At 50.9% G+C, this 18,156-nt stretch overlaps 1 protein-coding gene across 1 annotated transcript in view; it reads left to right on the top strand.

Moving 5' to 3' along the window:
- TMEM132C (transmembrane protein 132C) overlaps nucleotides 1-18,156 on the top strand; it is a 263,536-nt gene that overhangs the window by 203,560 nt on the left and 41,820 nt on the right. The window contains exon 4 of the mRNA XM_081037766.1: nucleotides 7,314-7,497. Coding sequence (XP_080893892.1) covers nucleotides 7,314-7,497 — 184 coding nt within the window. The remainder of the gene's footprint in view (nucleotides 1-7,313; nucleotides 7,498-18,156) is intronic.

Genomic DNA, 18,156 nt, shown 5'->3' with positions numbered 1-18,156 from the left:
GTCCTACCTGTGTCCCTCTCACCAGCCCCAGTTCCTTTTATTAACTGGATTAGCTGTGAACATGGACACTGCTCTGTGCCCGGCTCCTGGGTATGTTCAGCATGGGTGTTCATCTCCCTCAACACGCCCGACCCCTGCGTGACCAGAACGTGTGCCCCCATGTCAGAGATGTGCAAACTGAGGTTTTCAGAGCATGAGTCACGTGAGCAATGTGCCAAGGCTAAGAGTGGGGTTCGCACCCAGGGCTTTGGCTCCAAAATGCGTGTCACACTCATCACCGTGCTGCAGCAGGGAAAATAAATGGCAGGGCCTGGTCCCACCAGAATCAGAGGCCGAGCTGAACTTGATGGCTCTGAGGGACGCTTAGGTCAGAGCCTGGGGAGAGCGGCTGGGGTCTTTGTTCCGCAAATCCCAGGGCACCTGGCTCTAGGAGGACGAAGGTGAGCAAGTGCTGCAGGTAACTGGACAGGAGGAATAATGTAGCAATGAGAAGAGCTAAGAGGGGATGGGTGGTTTCCAGTGTATGCACTAAGGTCTACACAGGCCGTACACCATTTATCCTTGGAACAGGCTCACGAGGTTGGCTTCTCACCAATCCAGAGCTGATTCGTACAGAGGTGAAATTCGTGGTTCTTCACCTTTGCTCCTGTTAAAGTTGCCTGGGGAGTCCTTTCGAAATCTTTGGGTCCAGACCCCCTTCCGACTGATGAAAGCAAGGTGGACCCAGGCACCAGCATTTTGTAAAGCTGCTGCACCAAATAATTTCAGATTGTCACCAAGGTTGAGAGGTGATGGATTAAGTAACTTGGCCAAGGTCACACACACACACACACACACACACACACACAAAATATCAAATTCAGAATTCAAACCCAAGTGTGTCTGATTTCAGAGCCCATGGTCGGAACACCTACCCAATAAACTTGCTACATAGACACTAGGACGCAAAAAGTAATAATGATTTCAAAGTGAAATGCTTGGTGATCACGGAGAGAATCCTTCTGTGCTGAGCAGGAACTCTCGACCTTGACTTCACCTGAAAACCACCTGAGCTTTAAAAATACTAACGTCTGAGTGCTGTCTTTTGAGATTCCGATTCCATTGATCCAGGGTAGACCCAGGTATTGATAGTTTTTCTTTTCATCTCCCAGGTGATCGTACCATTTAGCCAAGGTTGAGAGCCCGTAGTTCATAGGGTGGGAAGGCTCAGGTGACTTCTGTAAGGGGGTGCAGTTCTCCTTTGGACAGAAGTCAGTGCCATCAATATGATTTACACTCAAGTCCTCTCTTGCCTCACCCTTTCACAGTTACCTGCTTCTATAAAATTTTAGGCTTTGAGGACTAAGATAGAGAGAAGGAAACATCTTTTTCAGTCCAAACTCATAGTCTAATCGAAGCGTGCCTGCAAACAGGGCCAGCTTCCAAGGTTTTTCTCCTCTCTCCGCCCTTCGCCATGACCCCACATCCTGAATTTCATCCTGTATGCTCATTACAGAGAGCAGGATGAACGAGATGGTTCTCTCAATCACAGACCAGACCCTTTCTCACTTCCCTGACCCGTTGGATTAGGGTGTGTTATCTCGTCCCAGCCAATCAGATATTCCCACTCAGCATTTGAAATGTGGGATTAGAGATGCCAAGAACCAAGGAAATTCAGTGTGGCCTCAGCAACAGCGTCCTGTCTAGAAGAACTGGTTTTCTCCAAGGTTCTTGTCTTGTAACTTTCCTTTGCTCTCACCTGCTCTTCATGTCTTTTTCTCCACACTTCCCAGTACTTGTGAGACGTTTGTGAAATCCCCTTTGTCCGTCAGAGCAAGGCGTTATTTCTTCCTGGGAACTTGCCATGCGAACTGGTCAGCTTCAGCACCCGGAGAGCTCTCAGAATCACGGGTTCTCCTCGTGGTGGGGTCCTTGGGACCGTCCAGTGAAGCCTTTTCCACAGGTGTGTGTGGTCTTTGCCTTCATGAAACACACATGAAGTAGAATGAATAAAACAAAGCCTGGGCAAATTGATTCTGTTCTCCTGAAGTGGCTTCCCTCTGATAAGGTTGATTTCTTCATTTTGTTAGCTTCATTTCTTTCTGCAGGCATTAGGCTGTCAACAGTGGGTAGCGACTTTGGAGCTGAAATCCCTTCCAAACCGTAGTGAGGAAGTAAAGTCCTTTTGGCTTCTTAACACACCCCCAGACTCCACTTTCGTATAAGATAAAGTTCAATAGCCAAGAGGTGTGGTAAATTGGGTTTCCAGTGGTCCAAACTCTATTGCGACTATTGGAGAAATTTATTTGCTTTTGAGTAAGAGCTTTTTTTAAGCCAATTTTTAACATTTTCTTTCAAGAGTTATTGCAGCACACCTACACTATTGATTTCGCAAGTGGTGGTTCTGGGGCGCTCTCTGCAGTCACTTAAGGTTTAAATTCCTCTCTTTATTGCTCCAACAACATCGCAAGCCCCTTGTAGGATGGCGTGGCTCTTGGTCCCTTCAAGGCGAAAGCTTAGCAAAGATTTTAGTTGGCCTAGAGACAGTAGGGGGCCACTGGCCACAGACCGAATGGCAGACAGATTCTTCTTTTCTGGGTCCCCATCGGCCAGCATAAGGCATCGTACCATGGTATCGTGTCTGCCAGGGGCAGCTATCGACTAACAAATTTGAAGGGTCCCACTGCACAACAAATGGCACAGAATCAGCATTTCTGTTGTGGCTTGTTGGCAGGGACCAGCCCTAAAGGAGCATGTTTCACAGGTGGCGTTAGGCAGCCCAAACTACAGTTGCTGTGAACGCAGGTCGTGTCGAGAGCTACTAAAATCAAGAACAGCTGACGTCTGTCGACATTTCCTACATAGTCCCAAGTCCTGTTCTCAGTGCATGAGGCTTATCTACTCATTTATTTAATCCTCTATGAAATAGGGAGGATTAGTATGCCCACTTTGCCAATCAGGAAAAGGAGGCCGAGTTGCCCAGAGTAACCAGCCAGTAACTGGTGAGAAAGGAGTTGACTTCAGCGAGTCCCTTTGGAAGCCGACAGCATGAATCCTAACACGCGCCGTATCCCTGGCAACAGCCATAAAGGTAAAGCCCTGGTTCTAACGCCGATGTTCCCTCCTCCCCATGTCCCTGTCTCACTTCTTCGTCTCTCCTTCCCTCATTTCATTCTTTCCTTCATTCCTTCCTCTCTTTTTCACTCTTTAAGTACAAAACTTCTTGGAGACCCAATATTTACAACGTGTAAGACTGGAGCTGCTTTGGTTGCCACAGGAGTAAGACGGGAGCAAGGGGTGGTGGTAAAGACCAGATCCGGCCCCGTGGCCATGGCGTGGTTCGCTGCAGGCCCTGGGAACAAGTTGAAAATCACACTGTATTGTCTTTTGGGGGGTGTCTTCCACCTGCAGTCATGCCGTTTCTGTGAAATGCTGCCCCCAGGATTCAGGGCTAACCTAAGCCAGTGATGGCATCCAGTGCTGTCTGAGCTGCATTGCGGCACAAAGGCTGAGGTTCTGAGGTTTAAAAGTCCAGAGGTTTTCTAGAAAGACTCCAGATCCCCAGCTTCTCTAGGACAATCTGTCGCTGTCCAGTGCCACTGGCCTGCCTTCCCATAAGGAAAATGCAGTGGTGATGTCTGCATTTAGATGGACATAGGGACCATCTAACCTACTCCCCTCGTCTCCACAAAAGTCTCCAACTTTAAAATATCGTTCAATTGACTTTAATTTGGGGATATCACGTTATGCAGCTTTTAGAAATGAAAAAGGTGAAGGCGGAGGAGGCGTAGGAACAGATATGATTGCATGTAACTGTTAAGGGCGTCCGTTGTCTGTCTTCCCAAAGGAATTTCTTGTCTTGACTCAGAACGTTCGATCCCTACGTTTCCCTCGGGTTCATTTATCTGTCAGGTTACACTTGTCTGGCCTTTTCTCTCACGCACATTCCCAAGGTCCCTGTGGACACAGAACAATTTCTTCTCTTCATCTGAGGTCTCCAGCTCCCTGCCAGACGGGCGTCAAAATTCTAACAGGCACGTGCCCCCAGTGTCCCCAGCTGCTTGCCCCGATGTCACTCTGACCCAGAATTCTGCTCAGCTCGGCAGGAAGCTAGAGTTTCCCTCCAATGGTGAAATTTTAATTTATTTTTTTATTCTGAAAGCAAGATTAAGTTTAGTTGGTGCACAGTGATGGGAGTCTGAGTGGGGGTTGTGGCATGTTTCCAGTGGACGCCTGTGTAGTCATTTCCTTCCATCCACCGGTGGAAACTGAGTAGCTGCAAACACACTCCTGGGTGCATATATGGGAGAACAGCTCTGCTCTGGCACCTCGGTAAAATGGAACCATCCTAGCACCGGCAGGGTTTTTATTGGGACTTGGAGTAACATATGCATGGACCCTGGCCCAGGGCCTGGTACATGGGAAACATTTCACATTCAATGGCTGGTTGTCTTTATTCTTATGTTACCTTGAGCAGAATACCCTAAGAGAGTAGCCCCATTGTTCCCCAAAATCAGATAACAGAATGTCTTTCAAAGCCAGAGCGAAAAACACTGCTTCTCTTTTCTCTTGTGCAGCCTTCCGCCACCCTTAATACCCCTTTTTTAGCCTGAATGCAATGGCTGCAGACGCAGCTAGTGGGTAAGAGGATGGCTAGCCCCCTCAGCACGCCAGTTTCTCCCTGAACACTCATTTCAATCGTCTAGAAGAGAAACTGCGTCTCAGAGAGGTGGCGAGGGCCGTGGTGGTGCTCACAGAAGAACTGTGTGACAGAAGGAATATGGATGTAGATTTAAGGCACATTGCAAACTCGCTGGTGTTACTCCCAGTGTGGATATTCCTCTGGGGCCACCGAGGGTCTTGTGGCAACTGGCATATCCGGGACGAGGGAAAGTGAATTGTGGTTGAATGGAGTTTGTCAAGTCGCCAGTCCCCAGCTCTGCTATCGATAAGGAGAAGCCAAGGCCCGAGTGCTTGCTGAGAGGACAGGGTTAAACCCCCTGGGATGAGGGAGTGCTGCTGCCCAGTGGCAGAGAGGCTGGGCCAAAGCATGCGGGCAGGATTTCCAGGAACTGAGTGGAGCGGCCTTAGCTCCTGCACCGAGAACGTGGCTCTTCTACTGGAAACATTCCAGACTCCAGACCCCGCTCCTTCATGTTCCAAGGCAGATAACTCACTCACGAGACTGTACAGCCCGGGCTTGATGTTCCCAACACTGAATTTATTTTCTGTCCCAGAGGAACACCCAGCATTTCATAAATCATGAAGCTCTGGGCCCCACTTCCGGCACAGAGAGCACAAGGAAGATTCATGGGTCCCAGAGCTCCGGCGGGTGCAGTGTCCTTCCTGCCTTAGCCCCCCAGCAGGGCTGAGGGGGGTGATGGATGACAGATCAGCATTCTGGCTGTTGAGCAAGCCCTGAAGAGTGAGCGGGTGCCTCCCCAACTGACTGTGGCCCCCTCAAAGGAAAGGGGTTCCCCACCAGACCGCACGGCGGTACTCGCCCAAGCATGGGGTGGTTTTCAAGTCCATGTGGCGCTTCTTAGTTGATGGGCTATGGAAAAACCCCTGAATGCCTCTGAAAACACTTAGCTGGTGGACGCCCGCTGAGGGCTCGTACCTGTTGAGCCACCAGGGACAACAATACTTAGCATCCAGGCGAGTACTGGAGGGACCTCAGTCTGACGTCACCATCTCCCCCGCGTCCTGGGCTACCAACAAGCCCCGCCTCCGCCCGGAAAGCCCTTTCTCCCCACGTCCACCAATATGGTTCTTTCGATTGAACACGTCCAGAAAGGTTCCGCAATGCCCCCTCCTCTGAGCCCCTAAGCAAACTGGCAGACTTCTTCTGTCGGGTCCAGCCAATCAGCACTTCGGGCTTCGCAGGCTGTGCGTGACCTGACACAGGGACTCCGCCCTGTGCCTGTCACACGAAAGCAGCCAGAGACAAAGTGTACACACACAGGCAGAGCAGGGCTTCGATGACACTGTTTACAAAATCAGTCAGCAGGCGGGGAGGGGCACACAGGCCGCACGGGGCCGACCCCCGTCCTAGAGAAACTCGCTGGGTGGCTTGTGACCTCGGGCTTGACCACCAGCTGTGGTGGAGGAGCAGGGGACTGGGGACTGGGGACTGCGGTCGTTTTGACTCCGCCACCCACCAGCTGGATTGTCATCAGCAAGTCATGTCCCCTTTCCGGGCCTTCATTTCATCATCATCTAAAAAAAAATGAGAGACGTTGGGACTGTCAATAGTTCCCCAAATAACAGAATTGCTGGGGAAAGCTCCCTAAAAATACGTGTATCTGGGCCCACCTCAAATTTAGGACGTTGGTCAGCATCCTTACTTGTCGACAACAGAGTCGCTTCTGCTAACCAGTCCCCCTAAACAGAAGGGGTTTCCCTAAAGGACACCAGGCAGTTCCGCGAATTTCTAGGAAACCCGTTGGATTGTATTTGCTACACAGCCAGGGACCAGGCATAAAACACTGACAAGAAAAATGACCAAATCTGCAGGGCTCTGTTGTACCGTGTTTCCCTGAAACTAAGACCTCGCCGAACCATCAGCTCTAATGCATCTTTTGGAACAAAAATTAATATAATGAAAGACCGGGTCTCATATTAATTTTTGCTCCAAAAGCTACATCAGAGCTGATGGTCCAGCTGGGTCTTATTTTTGGGGAACCAGGGTAGTGGAAGCACTGCTGCTAGGGGCTTGCAGAACAATCTGAGGGTTTGGATGCATGAAACGCCACCCGAGCTGACCCTTTAGGACCAGAAAGTCCTAACTCCCTCCCCAGCTCTTGCTTCAAAACCCCCCTCTACATCTAAGTCCCAGAAGAGTGGCGCTAACTACGGGAGATTCTTCTTTAAGCCTGAATCTAGCTGCAAGGGAGCCTGGAAATGTCATCACGTGCTCCTTAGCCTATGGGACAGGAGGAGAAGCTAGGGAGGGGCTGAATGACATTGAGTGAGCCGCCGACAACATCTGCCACACTCATGAAATTGAACTGAACGTGGGTCCGTTTAGTTCAAAGGTCATCTAGGTTTATACCACCAGGGAGAGGCAAACTGGATTAACTCATTGTCTGCACAGCTAGTAAAAATCAGTTCGAGAGACACATCAGTATTGTCACTGGTTAATGCTCAATGCTGACGGCTCTTCGCCCAGGTCCCTGACTTGCAGTTGGTGCCATGTCCCAGGTCCCGTCTCTGAAATGGATTTTCTTTGTCTTCAGATTCTAGTGACCGTGGTGAGGACGAGGGCCAAAGGGAGAGAGGGCCCTTCCACTGAACACAGCAGCTTAACGCTGTTCTCTTTTGCTCCTTTCCAGAAGCAGCAGTTCGTTCAATGAGGTTGTGCAGATGAACTTTGAAATAGCCAGCTTCAGCAGCCTCTCGGGGACCCAGCCCATCAGTTGGCAGGTTGAGTACCCACGGAAGGGGACCTCAGACATCGCCGTGTCTGAGATTTTCATCAGCCAGAAGGACCTCGTTGGCATTGTCCCCTTAGCCATGGTAAGCCTTGTGTGATTGTGGACGCACCGCGTTCGGCTGTCTGATTGCGTCCTGGGTCCTTCCTGTCTTTCCCAGAATGTTTGCTGCACTCGTTTTACGAAAGGTTTACGTGAAGTTTCCCATCTTCTGCCAGCATTTCATTAGTTCTGACGTCTCAACTTCAGTTGTTTTCATACCAGCTTCATAATATCTGTCCTATCCTTGTAACAAGCTTATTATTTACGTACATTCTATTCTCTAAGTCTATTCCCATTCTTTTTTATAAGGAATCTTTGGGTTACCATGCGTGTTAGGATAAGTATGCTATGCTGGTGCAACCCAAATTCTCAGGTGCCTAATACAACGTGGTTATTCTTGCTTTGATACGTGGCGTAAATGGTACCGGGTTGTTCTGTGCCATCCCCCAGACACCTAGACTGATGGCTATATCGTCATCCTGTAGCTCTCACGTCAGGAACACGTGGCTTCTTGGTCACTGTGAGAGAGGAAAGAGAGTTGAAGAATTACACCCAAGCTCTCCTAAGCAGTGGCCTAGAAATGACATGTGACACTTCCGCACACGTCCTGCTGGTCAGAAGGACTCCCAGGGCCCATCAGGTTTCAAGAGGGCTGGGCACATGCGTGCAGAAGGAGCCCTGGGCGAACCCCGTGGTCTGTGCCTTACTACACGATAAGTCAACACATCATTGACACAACTAGCGCACAACACAAACCCCTGTCACTAACTTCGAGCTAGACCCTGGGCGGTGAGCAAGGAAGAGAGAGAATGGTAAGAAGCTACCTGCAACCCTACCCCGTGTCACTGAGCCACATCTGCCACGCCCTGGGACCATTCCTACGCTTGTGTGGCAGGTAAAGACCCCCCCGCACCAGAAGACCCAAAGAGTATGGGGTTTCAGGGGATGGGAAGGGTGTTTGGACGTACAGCTGTAACTGTCTTTGCCAGAATTCCAACCTCGCAGACTTGGAGCCTGGCCTGGCGTGTCTAAAACTCATTGCTGTTCCGCTTTGGAGTGAGCAGGTTTGACTCCATCAGGCTGAGAAATAGCTCAATTAGGATTTGGAGGGTTACATGTGATGGAAACGCTCCCCCAAACTGGGTTAGGCACTGGGAGAATTTACCGGCTGGTGAAACTCAGCGTCCAGGATGCGTGCTGGCTTCATAGATACCTGATTGGGACTCAGGCAGACTCTGTCACCGGACCTCGTTTTACTCCGTCTTGTGGCTTTGCTCATAGTCTACTCATGGTGGCAACACAGCAGCCAGTGCTCCTGCCAGATGGTTCAAGCTCCAAGCCCAGGAAGAGCTCCGCGCTCCTTTCCAGAAACCCTGACGAAGGTCTCACGGCCACGCGTGGTGCTCATTGGGTCACGTCGTCTACCCCAAGCAGTCACTGTGGCAGGGAGCTTCCACCCCTAGAGTCTGGGATGGCCTGGAGCAGACACTGCAGCCCCCCGTCCGCACGCCCTTCTCCTTCCTGCGTCCATACGCTCCTGCAGTTTCCACCTCAGGCACCGGCCAGGTTTTGCCTTTCGTCCTGCATCCAAAGCCCATTGAACTCTCTCCCCTTTCAGGCTCAGTGGGCAACGCAGCCCTTCCCTTCACGGAGGCAGGAAAGCACCAGGTTTCAGCTCTGTGGCCTTCACGCGTCTCCGTCCCCTGGCCCCTGGCCCCTGCCCGGTGCCCTCACTGAACCCACGTTAATCTGGCAGGAGGCCCGGTGGGGGGGTTGTCTGGTTGAGAGGACAGACGGGCTTCCGGGCGGCCTGCAGGCAGCTCAAACTACGAGATGAAGGAGAACCTTCCGTTCCTGGGGTTCGGTTCTGCTTTGACGTAAGAATAACATACACTTGACCCATGAATAGCATGGAGATTGGGGTGCTTGCAGTTGAGACTCCATAAATAACTTCTGACTCCCCAAAAGCATAACTACTCATAGCCTACCGCTGACCGGAAGCCTTGCCCATGACATAAGCCATCGATTCAGACATATTTTGTAGGTGTTAATAATACGTATCTATACTATATTCTTACAATACAGTAAACTAGAGAGAAAGAAAATGTTACCAAGAAATTCCTAAGGAAGAGAAAAATGCACTTACAGTATTTATTGAAAAAAATCCGTGTATAAGTGGACCCACAGTTCAAACCCGTGTGGTTCAAGGGTCCGCTGTGTGTTACATCACGGTTGAAACCCCACAATCAGAGGCCAGGCCCAGACCACCGGTGGCATCTCTACGTGGAGGCAGTGGGCGGTGCAGGGTGCTGGCCTCTTAGAGAGTAAAGGGGTCACAGAACCCCCGGGGCCTCACCCTCAGCTCTTAGAATGTGCTAGAACTGTGCTACTCATCAGCCAATCCTGGGAAATCAACAAGAAACAGACGGACGAGTCTTACCCGCAAGGGGCCTCCACTCTGGGGGTTGGGGGACAGCAAACTGGTAGGTGTTTCCCAGGCCGAGACCAGGTGTTTCCTAAGCTCAGACCAGGTGATGATGCAATGTTTCTGCGGAAGTTCAGGGGATAGAGTGTAACTCCTTTCTCGCTCTGTTACTGTCTCAGAGTTTCTCCTTAGATTTTATTTTAAATTGTATAATGTATCTAAATTTCATGCCTAGTCTAGGGAAGCAGGAGACCCTCATTTTGACAGGCTAGCAAGAGGCCCTTTGCTTCAGGACTGACTTAGGCCCCCACTGGATTTTCTGGGAGGTGGTGAAATTTGCCCAGAATTTGGAAGTCTCCCACGATTATGATTCTTTGCCTTTGCACACTTACAATGGAATCATTTTCCCGGGCCCCTGAAACATAGTGGGAACTGGGTTGTTGTTGGTTTATTTTCTTTCTTACATTAAGTTTTTTAAATTCCTAGAATGTATCCCTATCTCTCTGCATAAAATCAAATTTAAAATAAAGTGGCTATCACGAGGACTGTTTAAAGGAGAGATTGCTACTTGTTCTCAAGTCTGCAAGATAATGATCTTAATTCTCACCTCTCCGGGGGGTCATGGAGATTCATTAAGGTCTGAGAAATCCCTGGAGCCGCACCCCCTCCCCCCAAAGTGTGCGGCAAGAGAGGGCTGTCGATTCTGGCTTCTGGTGAGGTTCATTCAGCCAGTGGAGGAAGGACCAAGTAGGGAGAGACAGTCTCCTGTAGTGTCTTGAATTATGTCTCCCAAAAGATATGTTGATGTCCTAACTCCCCCTTCTATTCCACCCCCTGCCCCCACCCCACTGTGCCTACAAATGTGACCTGTTGGGAAGTAGGGTCTTCACAAATGTGATTAAGATGAGGTCCTAAATCCCATGACTGGTGTCCTGACAAGAGAGAGACCTTGGGACATGGAGGGGAGGAGATGCAGGGAAGAAGGTCACATGAGGATGGGGCAGAGACTGGAGTCGTGCACCTACACAATGAGGAAGCCAACGGTTTTCAGAATCCAGGACAGAAGCAACAAAGTGTCTCCTGTGGGCTTTCAGAGGGAGCGTGGTCCTGGTGACACCTGATTTGGGACTTCGGGGCTGCAGAATCACCGAGAGTAAGTTTCGGTTGTAAGCCACCAGTTTGTGGCCTTTGTTAGAGCAGCCCGGGGACAGTCATGCTTCCCTACGTGCGCCCCCTTGTTGCACACCTGCCAGGGCCGTGTCCCCTTTGCCTACAGCTCCTGCCCTGGCGAGCTGTCTGTTCCCATGTTTCTCCTCCTCCTGGGTTCCCCTGGCTGGCCAGCCCTCCCTGGCCCCTGGGCTCCCAGCTGGGACGAGTGTCTGGATGCTGGGTCATCTCTGCGTTTCCTGTGACCCGGCCACAGCTCTGTCCATAGCCCCACGTCACGCACGCTCCAGGTCAGCCCCTCTGAGTGTCCGTCTGCTTGCAGCAGGACCCTGAGTGGTACCGGGGGGCCTGCTATGGGCTTCCTTGAGGCTCTCCTGCCTGGAGAACCAGCACGGTTACCTCACAACGCAGACAGGATCAGGAACCGGCTGGCCACGACGGGGTCCGCTTCCCTCCCTGCTGCATGGACACACACACCTAAGGGGGGGTTAAGGGGGCTGCTGGGGTCTCTGAACCCCAGGGCCGGGTTTCCCGACCCGCTGGCCTCCTGTGCTTACTTTCGGCCCCCTTGCTGTTTCCCGGTTGGAGCAGATGTGGGAGCTGTTGCACTGGCGTGCCTGAGGCTTCCCGTGGAGCTACTAGGCCCACTGGTCACCCCACAAGTGATGGATGACCTAGTACTTACTGCCAGGGCCCACCGGGAGGCCCGCTGCGTGCCCTCTGGGTGCTGAGGACAGCTCCCTTGACACGGGTTAGAGACAATGGAAAAACAACGTTTCATTGGTTTTCAAAAATACCCCACCCTGCTCTCTGTGCTCCTTGACCAACTTGAAAATGTTACATTTGTAGCTCTCCAGGGACGTTTTCACTGTGGCTTTGATGCTCTGGGGCAATTGAAATCTGCGAGCGGTTGAAAAATAACTGTATGGGCAGAATAAGTGTTTCCTTGTCACATCTGGTGGTTCACTTGGGAATTAAATTTTAAAATATCCCTCCCTCCAGCTACCCGTCATAGACTGCTAAGAAGCAAATCTATGAGTCACGTGAAGCTGGTTGGAGCTGGTGGTCACGTTTTCGGGGTGACCCATTAATTATCCAGTAATGGATGCCGTACCCACTGCAGACCACACAGCAAATGCTCTAAAAATGGGCCGGGGGGGATTATTCTCATTCGTGTCACGGTCCTCATTGTACGTATTGCGGTTTCCCCATCTGTACAAGGAAGGGGTGGGATTGAGTGATGGCTCGGGTTTTCCAAGTTTCTACTCTTCATTATTTTACTTACTTTACTTAGAAAATAAAAATTGTGTTCTAATTTCAAAGATTATTTAACTGGAGAGGAGAGAGAGACAGAGAACATGTGGATTAAGGAAACAAAGTATCTCCTCCCAACATGAAAGTGATGCTGTGGGGAGCTTTGCAGGGTGGCCTTCCCAGACTGGCACTGTCTCCCTCCTCGCCCTGCAGGGTGGCAGCAGCCCCACACCCGGTGCAGACAAACTGCCCACCTGCTCTCCAGCTCTCTCCTCACCACGTCCACGTGCCCGAGTCTATCGCTCCCTTCAGATTTTTTCTAGAGACGCGTATAGGGACTGGGAGCTCAGCCTCGGGAGCCAACTCCATGGGCCTGAATCCCAGCTCTTCCTCTGAATGGCTGTGTGACCTTGGACAAGTCACTTGACCTTTCTGTGCCTCAGTTTCCTCATCTGTAAAATGGGAATTAAAAGAATACCAGCCTCATCAGGTGGTTTTGAGAGCTAAACGTACTCAGGACTCCTTGCCTGGCCCTCAGTAAATCTTCAGGAAGCCTAGCGATTTTACTTTAAATAAACTCCATGATAAACTGCTACTTATATTTAAAGGGAAGCAGCCCTCTCCACTAGGTATTAAAGCAGTCGTTTATAAGTCACGTTGCAATAAATACGTACTATTACTACAGGAATGCCCACCCTTGCGCTGGTGAGAATCATCCTGGGTGGGAGGTAACCCCATCCGAGCGCCGTCCCGTCACAGCAGTGGTACAGTCACTGCTTTCCTCTCTGCCACAGCCCTCCTGCTGGAACGTGAGAAAATGACAGCGCAGTCCCTCTCTATGTCCTGCCCACCTCGTTGTTGTTGTTTTTTTAAGTGTGTTTTTCCAGGACCCATCAGCTCTAAGTCTAGTAGTTGTTTCAATCTAGTTGTGGAGGCGCAGCTCACAGTGGCCCATGTGGGAATCGAATCAGCGACCTTGTTGTTAAGAGCACCGCGCTCTAACCAACTGAGCCATCTGGCAGCCCCTCAATTTTCTTTCACAGCAAAAATAACATACGTATTTATATGTTCGTTATCTGAATGTCCCCACTAAGCGTCAGCTGCCTGAGGGGTGGGGACCACTCTCTCAGTGTCTAGAACTAAGTCTGGCACACAGTAGGCGCTAATCAGGAGTGTTGAATGAATGAATGAGTGAATCACCACCACTGTCTCTCCCACCCCAGTGTAAGCTCCTGCAGGGGAGGGACTACTGTCCCTCCGTCCCTGGGTCCCCAGCGCCAGCACGCCGCCAGGCTGGAAGTGCCGGAGACTTGTAGCACCTGCTCCTTGCTACTTGCTGCCTCAGTGTGTGCAGCCTGAAGGAAGACACATTGGCCGTATTGTCGGTGTGTGATGAGTGGTGGCAAGGGCGACATGGTGTCGTCATCAGCCTTTACACGACAACCCCATAATTGTGGCAGCATTTGAAACATGTTAGCACCCTGACCTATGGGGGAATTTATAATTCATTTTGATTGTCACTCAGGAGGGAAGAGGAAATATTCTGGAGGTAAAAACAGAACGTGTGTGTGTGTGTGTGTGTGTGTGTGTGTGTGTGTGGAATGGATTCCCTGGAGCCAGTTCAATCTCCCCCACAAATATTATGTGTATTTAGGCCTGTTTCACACTGTTCTCCATTCGTTCTTCAACGAGCATAGAGTTCAAGTGCTAACAGGCCCTTTGCTCAGCTTTGTTCATAAATCTTCAGAATTGAAAGGTAAGCTGCGGCCTGAGAGGCGTGTGGATTGTGCTGTTCCGGTGGGTCTGAGACGAGTGTGTTGGGTGTTGCCTGGAAGGCTCGTTCAGACGTGGATTGCCGGCCCCGCCCCAGCGTTTCCGGTTCCGTAGGTTGGCGGCAGGGCCCAAGAATGTGCGTGTCTGACCAGTCCGGGGGCCACACTTTGAGGACCACAGCCCTGGATCAGGGGTTTGCTGCCCTAACTGCTCATTGGAATCCCCTGGCGTGGGGGCCAGAGCGTGGAGCTTTTTGGCCACACCGAGTCAGTTAATTGATGTCAGCAGAGTCGTGCGCCTATTTTTAAACACTTCTCAGGTGTTTCAAATGTACGTCCAGGATCAAGAACCACTGTCCTTGGATGCCTCATGCCTTGCTCTCTCAGTCCATCCTGGTCTCTGCTCAAATGCCACCTCCTCCCTGAGGCCCTCCCTAACTACCCTGTTAGGGTAAAATAGTGACCTTGGATGCCCTCTGACGCCTTTTTCTGCTTACCTTCTTCCTGACACCCTCATCTCTACCAGACATGGTGTTATGTGTGTACTGATTGACCTGTCGGTCATCCGTCACTCCTCTCACTGGTCATCTTCGTGTTGACAAGTTCTTGGGCTCATTCACTGCTGTGTCCCCAACTTCTAGAACGGAGCTCGGAGCTTGGCGCCTGGTGGACGGCCCACAAACATCTACATTAAATTAGTGAGTTATAACAATGTATCTACCTTCTGTATCTTCCCGAACATTATGTAGCTCAGTTACAGTCCGGAAGGAAAGGTTCCTATTTGAAACTTACCAAGCAGAACCCTCTGTAACAATGTTCCAGGTCTGCGCTGTGCGTCGGGAACCACCAGCAGCACGGGTCACTGAGCGCTTACCATTGCCTATAGCAACAGAGGAATTGGATTTCCAATTTGACCTAATTTGAGTGTAAATGGCCACATGTGGCTGGTGGCTGCATTATTGGATGGGACAGTGACTAGAGTGACAGTCATGAAGATGGCAGTTATCCATGGGTGGCTAACAATTTACCCCAAGGGCCAGGAATTCGGGACCAGCCTGCCGGGGATCCCGTCTCAGCTCCTTCAGGAGCTTGCAGTCCAGGTAGAGCTGCACCGTCCGAAGGCTTGACGGGGGTTGGAGGACCCACCGTCGAGGTGACAATTTAGTTCCCCTTCCAGGGGCCTCACAACATGGCGCTGTCCCCCCAGAGACCAAGGGGGACAAAGCCTGCTGGGGCACCTCGGCGGTCACACACCATCCGCTCTGCTGTATTCTGCTGGTTCTGCCAGCCATCTCTGGTTCAGCGTGGCAGAGTTTGACAGGAGCTGTGAGCGCCGGGGGGCGAGGGTGCTGGGCCCACGGGGAGACCGGCTCTCCAAACGCTACACGTGACCTCCCCTTTCACTGTGTCTGTCTCGGGCACGGAGGCAGCCGATGCTGTCCTCGCTCCATTCGCTAATGGAATGTGTGCTCTTGTCATCCTGAGTGCCCCAAGCCTCCAGTTTTCACTTTCTAATACGGTAGCTATCTACAGGTATAACCTCCCTAGGCAAAAACTCCTTCGGGTCGCCCGTAATTCTTCAGGCTGCAAAGGGATCCTGAGAACCCTGGCCTGGTGAGGAGGGCTGCGGGCGGCTGCAGGACCAGGAATCTGGTCTTCATGACCACTTTTCAAACGTGTGAGTGAACTGAGTGGGGGTTGGGCCCACTTACTCACCTTTCCATCCAGAATCTCCCTTGTCTTTCTTTATGTGGAACTGATTAGTCACTCCTTCCGGGGACCTTGCCCGCTCCCCCAAAAAATTCATGATCAATGCTTAATATTCCCAAGATAATGGGGAACAGCTAAGGGTAGAAGCTAGCCATAGTAGGAGCTTCTGTGCAGAATGGCCTAGCAGCCCATTCACTGAACGAATATTTATGGAACGTCCACATTGTGCCAGGTCAGACTTCCAGACTCGGAGTTTCAGGAGTAAACAGAATAACCAAGGCTCCTGCTTACCTGCTACGTGAAGCAGCGCCCTTCGTTAATGGCACCGAGAAGTAGCGAGGCTGGGCTGCGTGTAGAAACCCATCTTCTCTGTCTCGGGAAAGACGGCTGGGAAAATACCCATGTGCTTCCTCTTAGAAATTCCTGCTGTCCTGAGAGAAGGTCTGAACCATCGGCACAAGCAGTGTCCCCATGCGAATTAGAAAGGGATGCCCTTCCATCGACACTTGCCTTCCCTCTCTCAGAAGAAGCGCTGTATCTGCGATGTGAATACACAGCCTTGTGCAGTGCAAAACTTGGCCAACTGTACTTGGCAGCCCTGCCTGAACTTACCCGCAAACCAAGTGCAACCCACTTTCCTGAGTGACTGGGCAAGAGATGGCTCTACCCACTCTGCGTTGCGTCCTTAGTTTTCCTTTCTCCCTCATTTTAGGTTTCAGCACCAAACCACGGACTTTGTGCTCTGCTTTGGCTGTGCCAGATCCAAAGTGACTGCCCTTAGTGGCTTGAGACTCATGGTGTCCCTTTTCCTTCCCCTCCTGCTCAAGGGACTGGAAAAGGCAGGATTTATTGGAACACAAGTACCTGGGCATATATAATTCCTCCCCAAGGACTGTCAGGCAGTCGTAGCACCTTAGCCGCCCCCATTCTGGCTGATAATGCCGGGCTGGTGTACATGGCACCCTCAAAAATGACAAGTGATCGAGTTACTCAGAGGAAGTATTTTCAATCACTCGCTGTAATCAGACCTGAAAGTCACTTTGCCATGTGTTCCTGGCGTTATCGCAGATACAGACTTGTATCACGTTCGGAGAGTCTAAATAACAAATTTCCTAAGATACTGCATTGTGTCCTGTAATGAGAGGGGGAAAAATCGTTTTCTGAATGCTTACAGAACCCCCACTGTGTTTGAGCGCAGAAATCACCGGAGCCCAAATTCTTGAAAGTAAAAATGAAAGGGAATCGTTAATGGAATTTCATTTTCAAGCACCTTTGGTGGGTGCACATTTGAATGAAAATTAATCTTGGTATTTTGCTTTATAAATTAATATAAGAACGGCCAGATGAAATGAGATTTTTTTTTTTTTTTTTGGTCTCCATCTGGATTTTGTCACAGAGTTTAAAAAGGTCAGAATCAGCACATTCATTTATTTTATTGAAAAGTGTTTCTTTGGCCTTCCAAACACGCACATGGGAGAGTTCCGGTTTTCGCTTTGAGGGGCCACCTGCTACCAGGTTCACGGGCACCCCGGAAACAGATCTCCATTCACGAAAAGCCACCTGCAGCGAAGTTACCATGGTGCACGGTTGCAGCCGAGAGTTGTCAGAATCCCCGGCAACGTGTAATTCTGGTTTGGGGTCGAAAGAGAACTGAGTCTCTCTTTCTGGCTGGCCGCATGGGGACCACTCACACACAATCCCGCCCTGCCTCCGCCTTGCCCCAAATCCTGCCCCGTGGGCATTTCCCTCTGCCCAGGCATTGTGGGAAGGCCCATCTCTAGGACTAGGTCCTGAGTGGCACACACTGTACATTCAATGAGCCCCCGAAGAAGGTCCAGCCACCATCAGTGACCTCCCCATCTCAGCGTCAGTCCTCCACTCGCCAGGGCAGCCAAGCTCTGTTGCCTCTCCTGAGCCTTGAATGGTTAGGAGGCCTCTCATCTTCCTTAGAAAAGAAAAGCTTTATTGAGATATAACAGAGACATGGAAAATCCTGTACATGATGACGTCTAATTTCCTGAGTGCGGACACGGGCATCCACCTGTGAAATCCTCACCATGGTCAGCGTAACGACCATGCCCATCTCCTCCCAGTTTCCTTGTGACCCTCTGTGGTTTCGTTCTTGCTTTTCTTTGTGGTCAGAAGACTTAACATGAGATCCATGCCTAACACATCTGTAACCGTATTGTTAACTGCAGGCTATGTTGCCCGGCAGCCCTCCAGCTCTCCCTCGTCCTGCATAACTGGAACCCTGTGCCCTCGACCTGCAGCTCCCCACCCCCGCCCCCGGCCCCTGGCAACCACCGCTCTGCTCTCTGCTTCTGCGACTTTGACTCTTTTATCTTCCACTTGTGAGATCGTGCAGAATTTGCCT

Source organism: Rhinolophus hipposideros (genome assembly GCF_964194185.1).
Source record: "Rhinolophus hipposideros genome assembly, chromosome: 24".
Classification (NCBI taxonomy): Eukaryota; Metazoa; Chordata; class Mammalia; order Chiroptera; family Rhinolophidae; genus Rhinolophus; species Rhinolophus hipposideros.
Note: the sequence above shows the minus strand (reverse complement) of the source record. Positions and strands in the feature narration are given on the sequence as shown.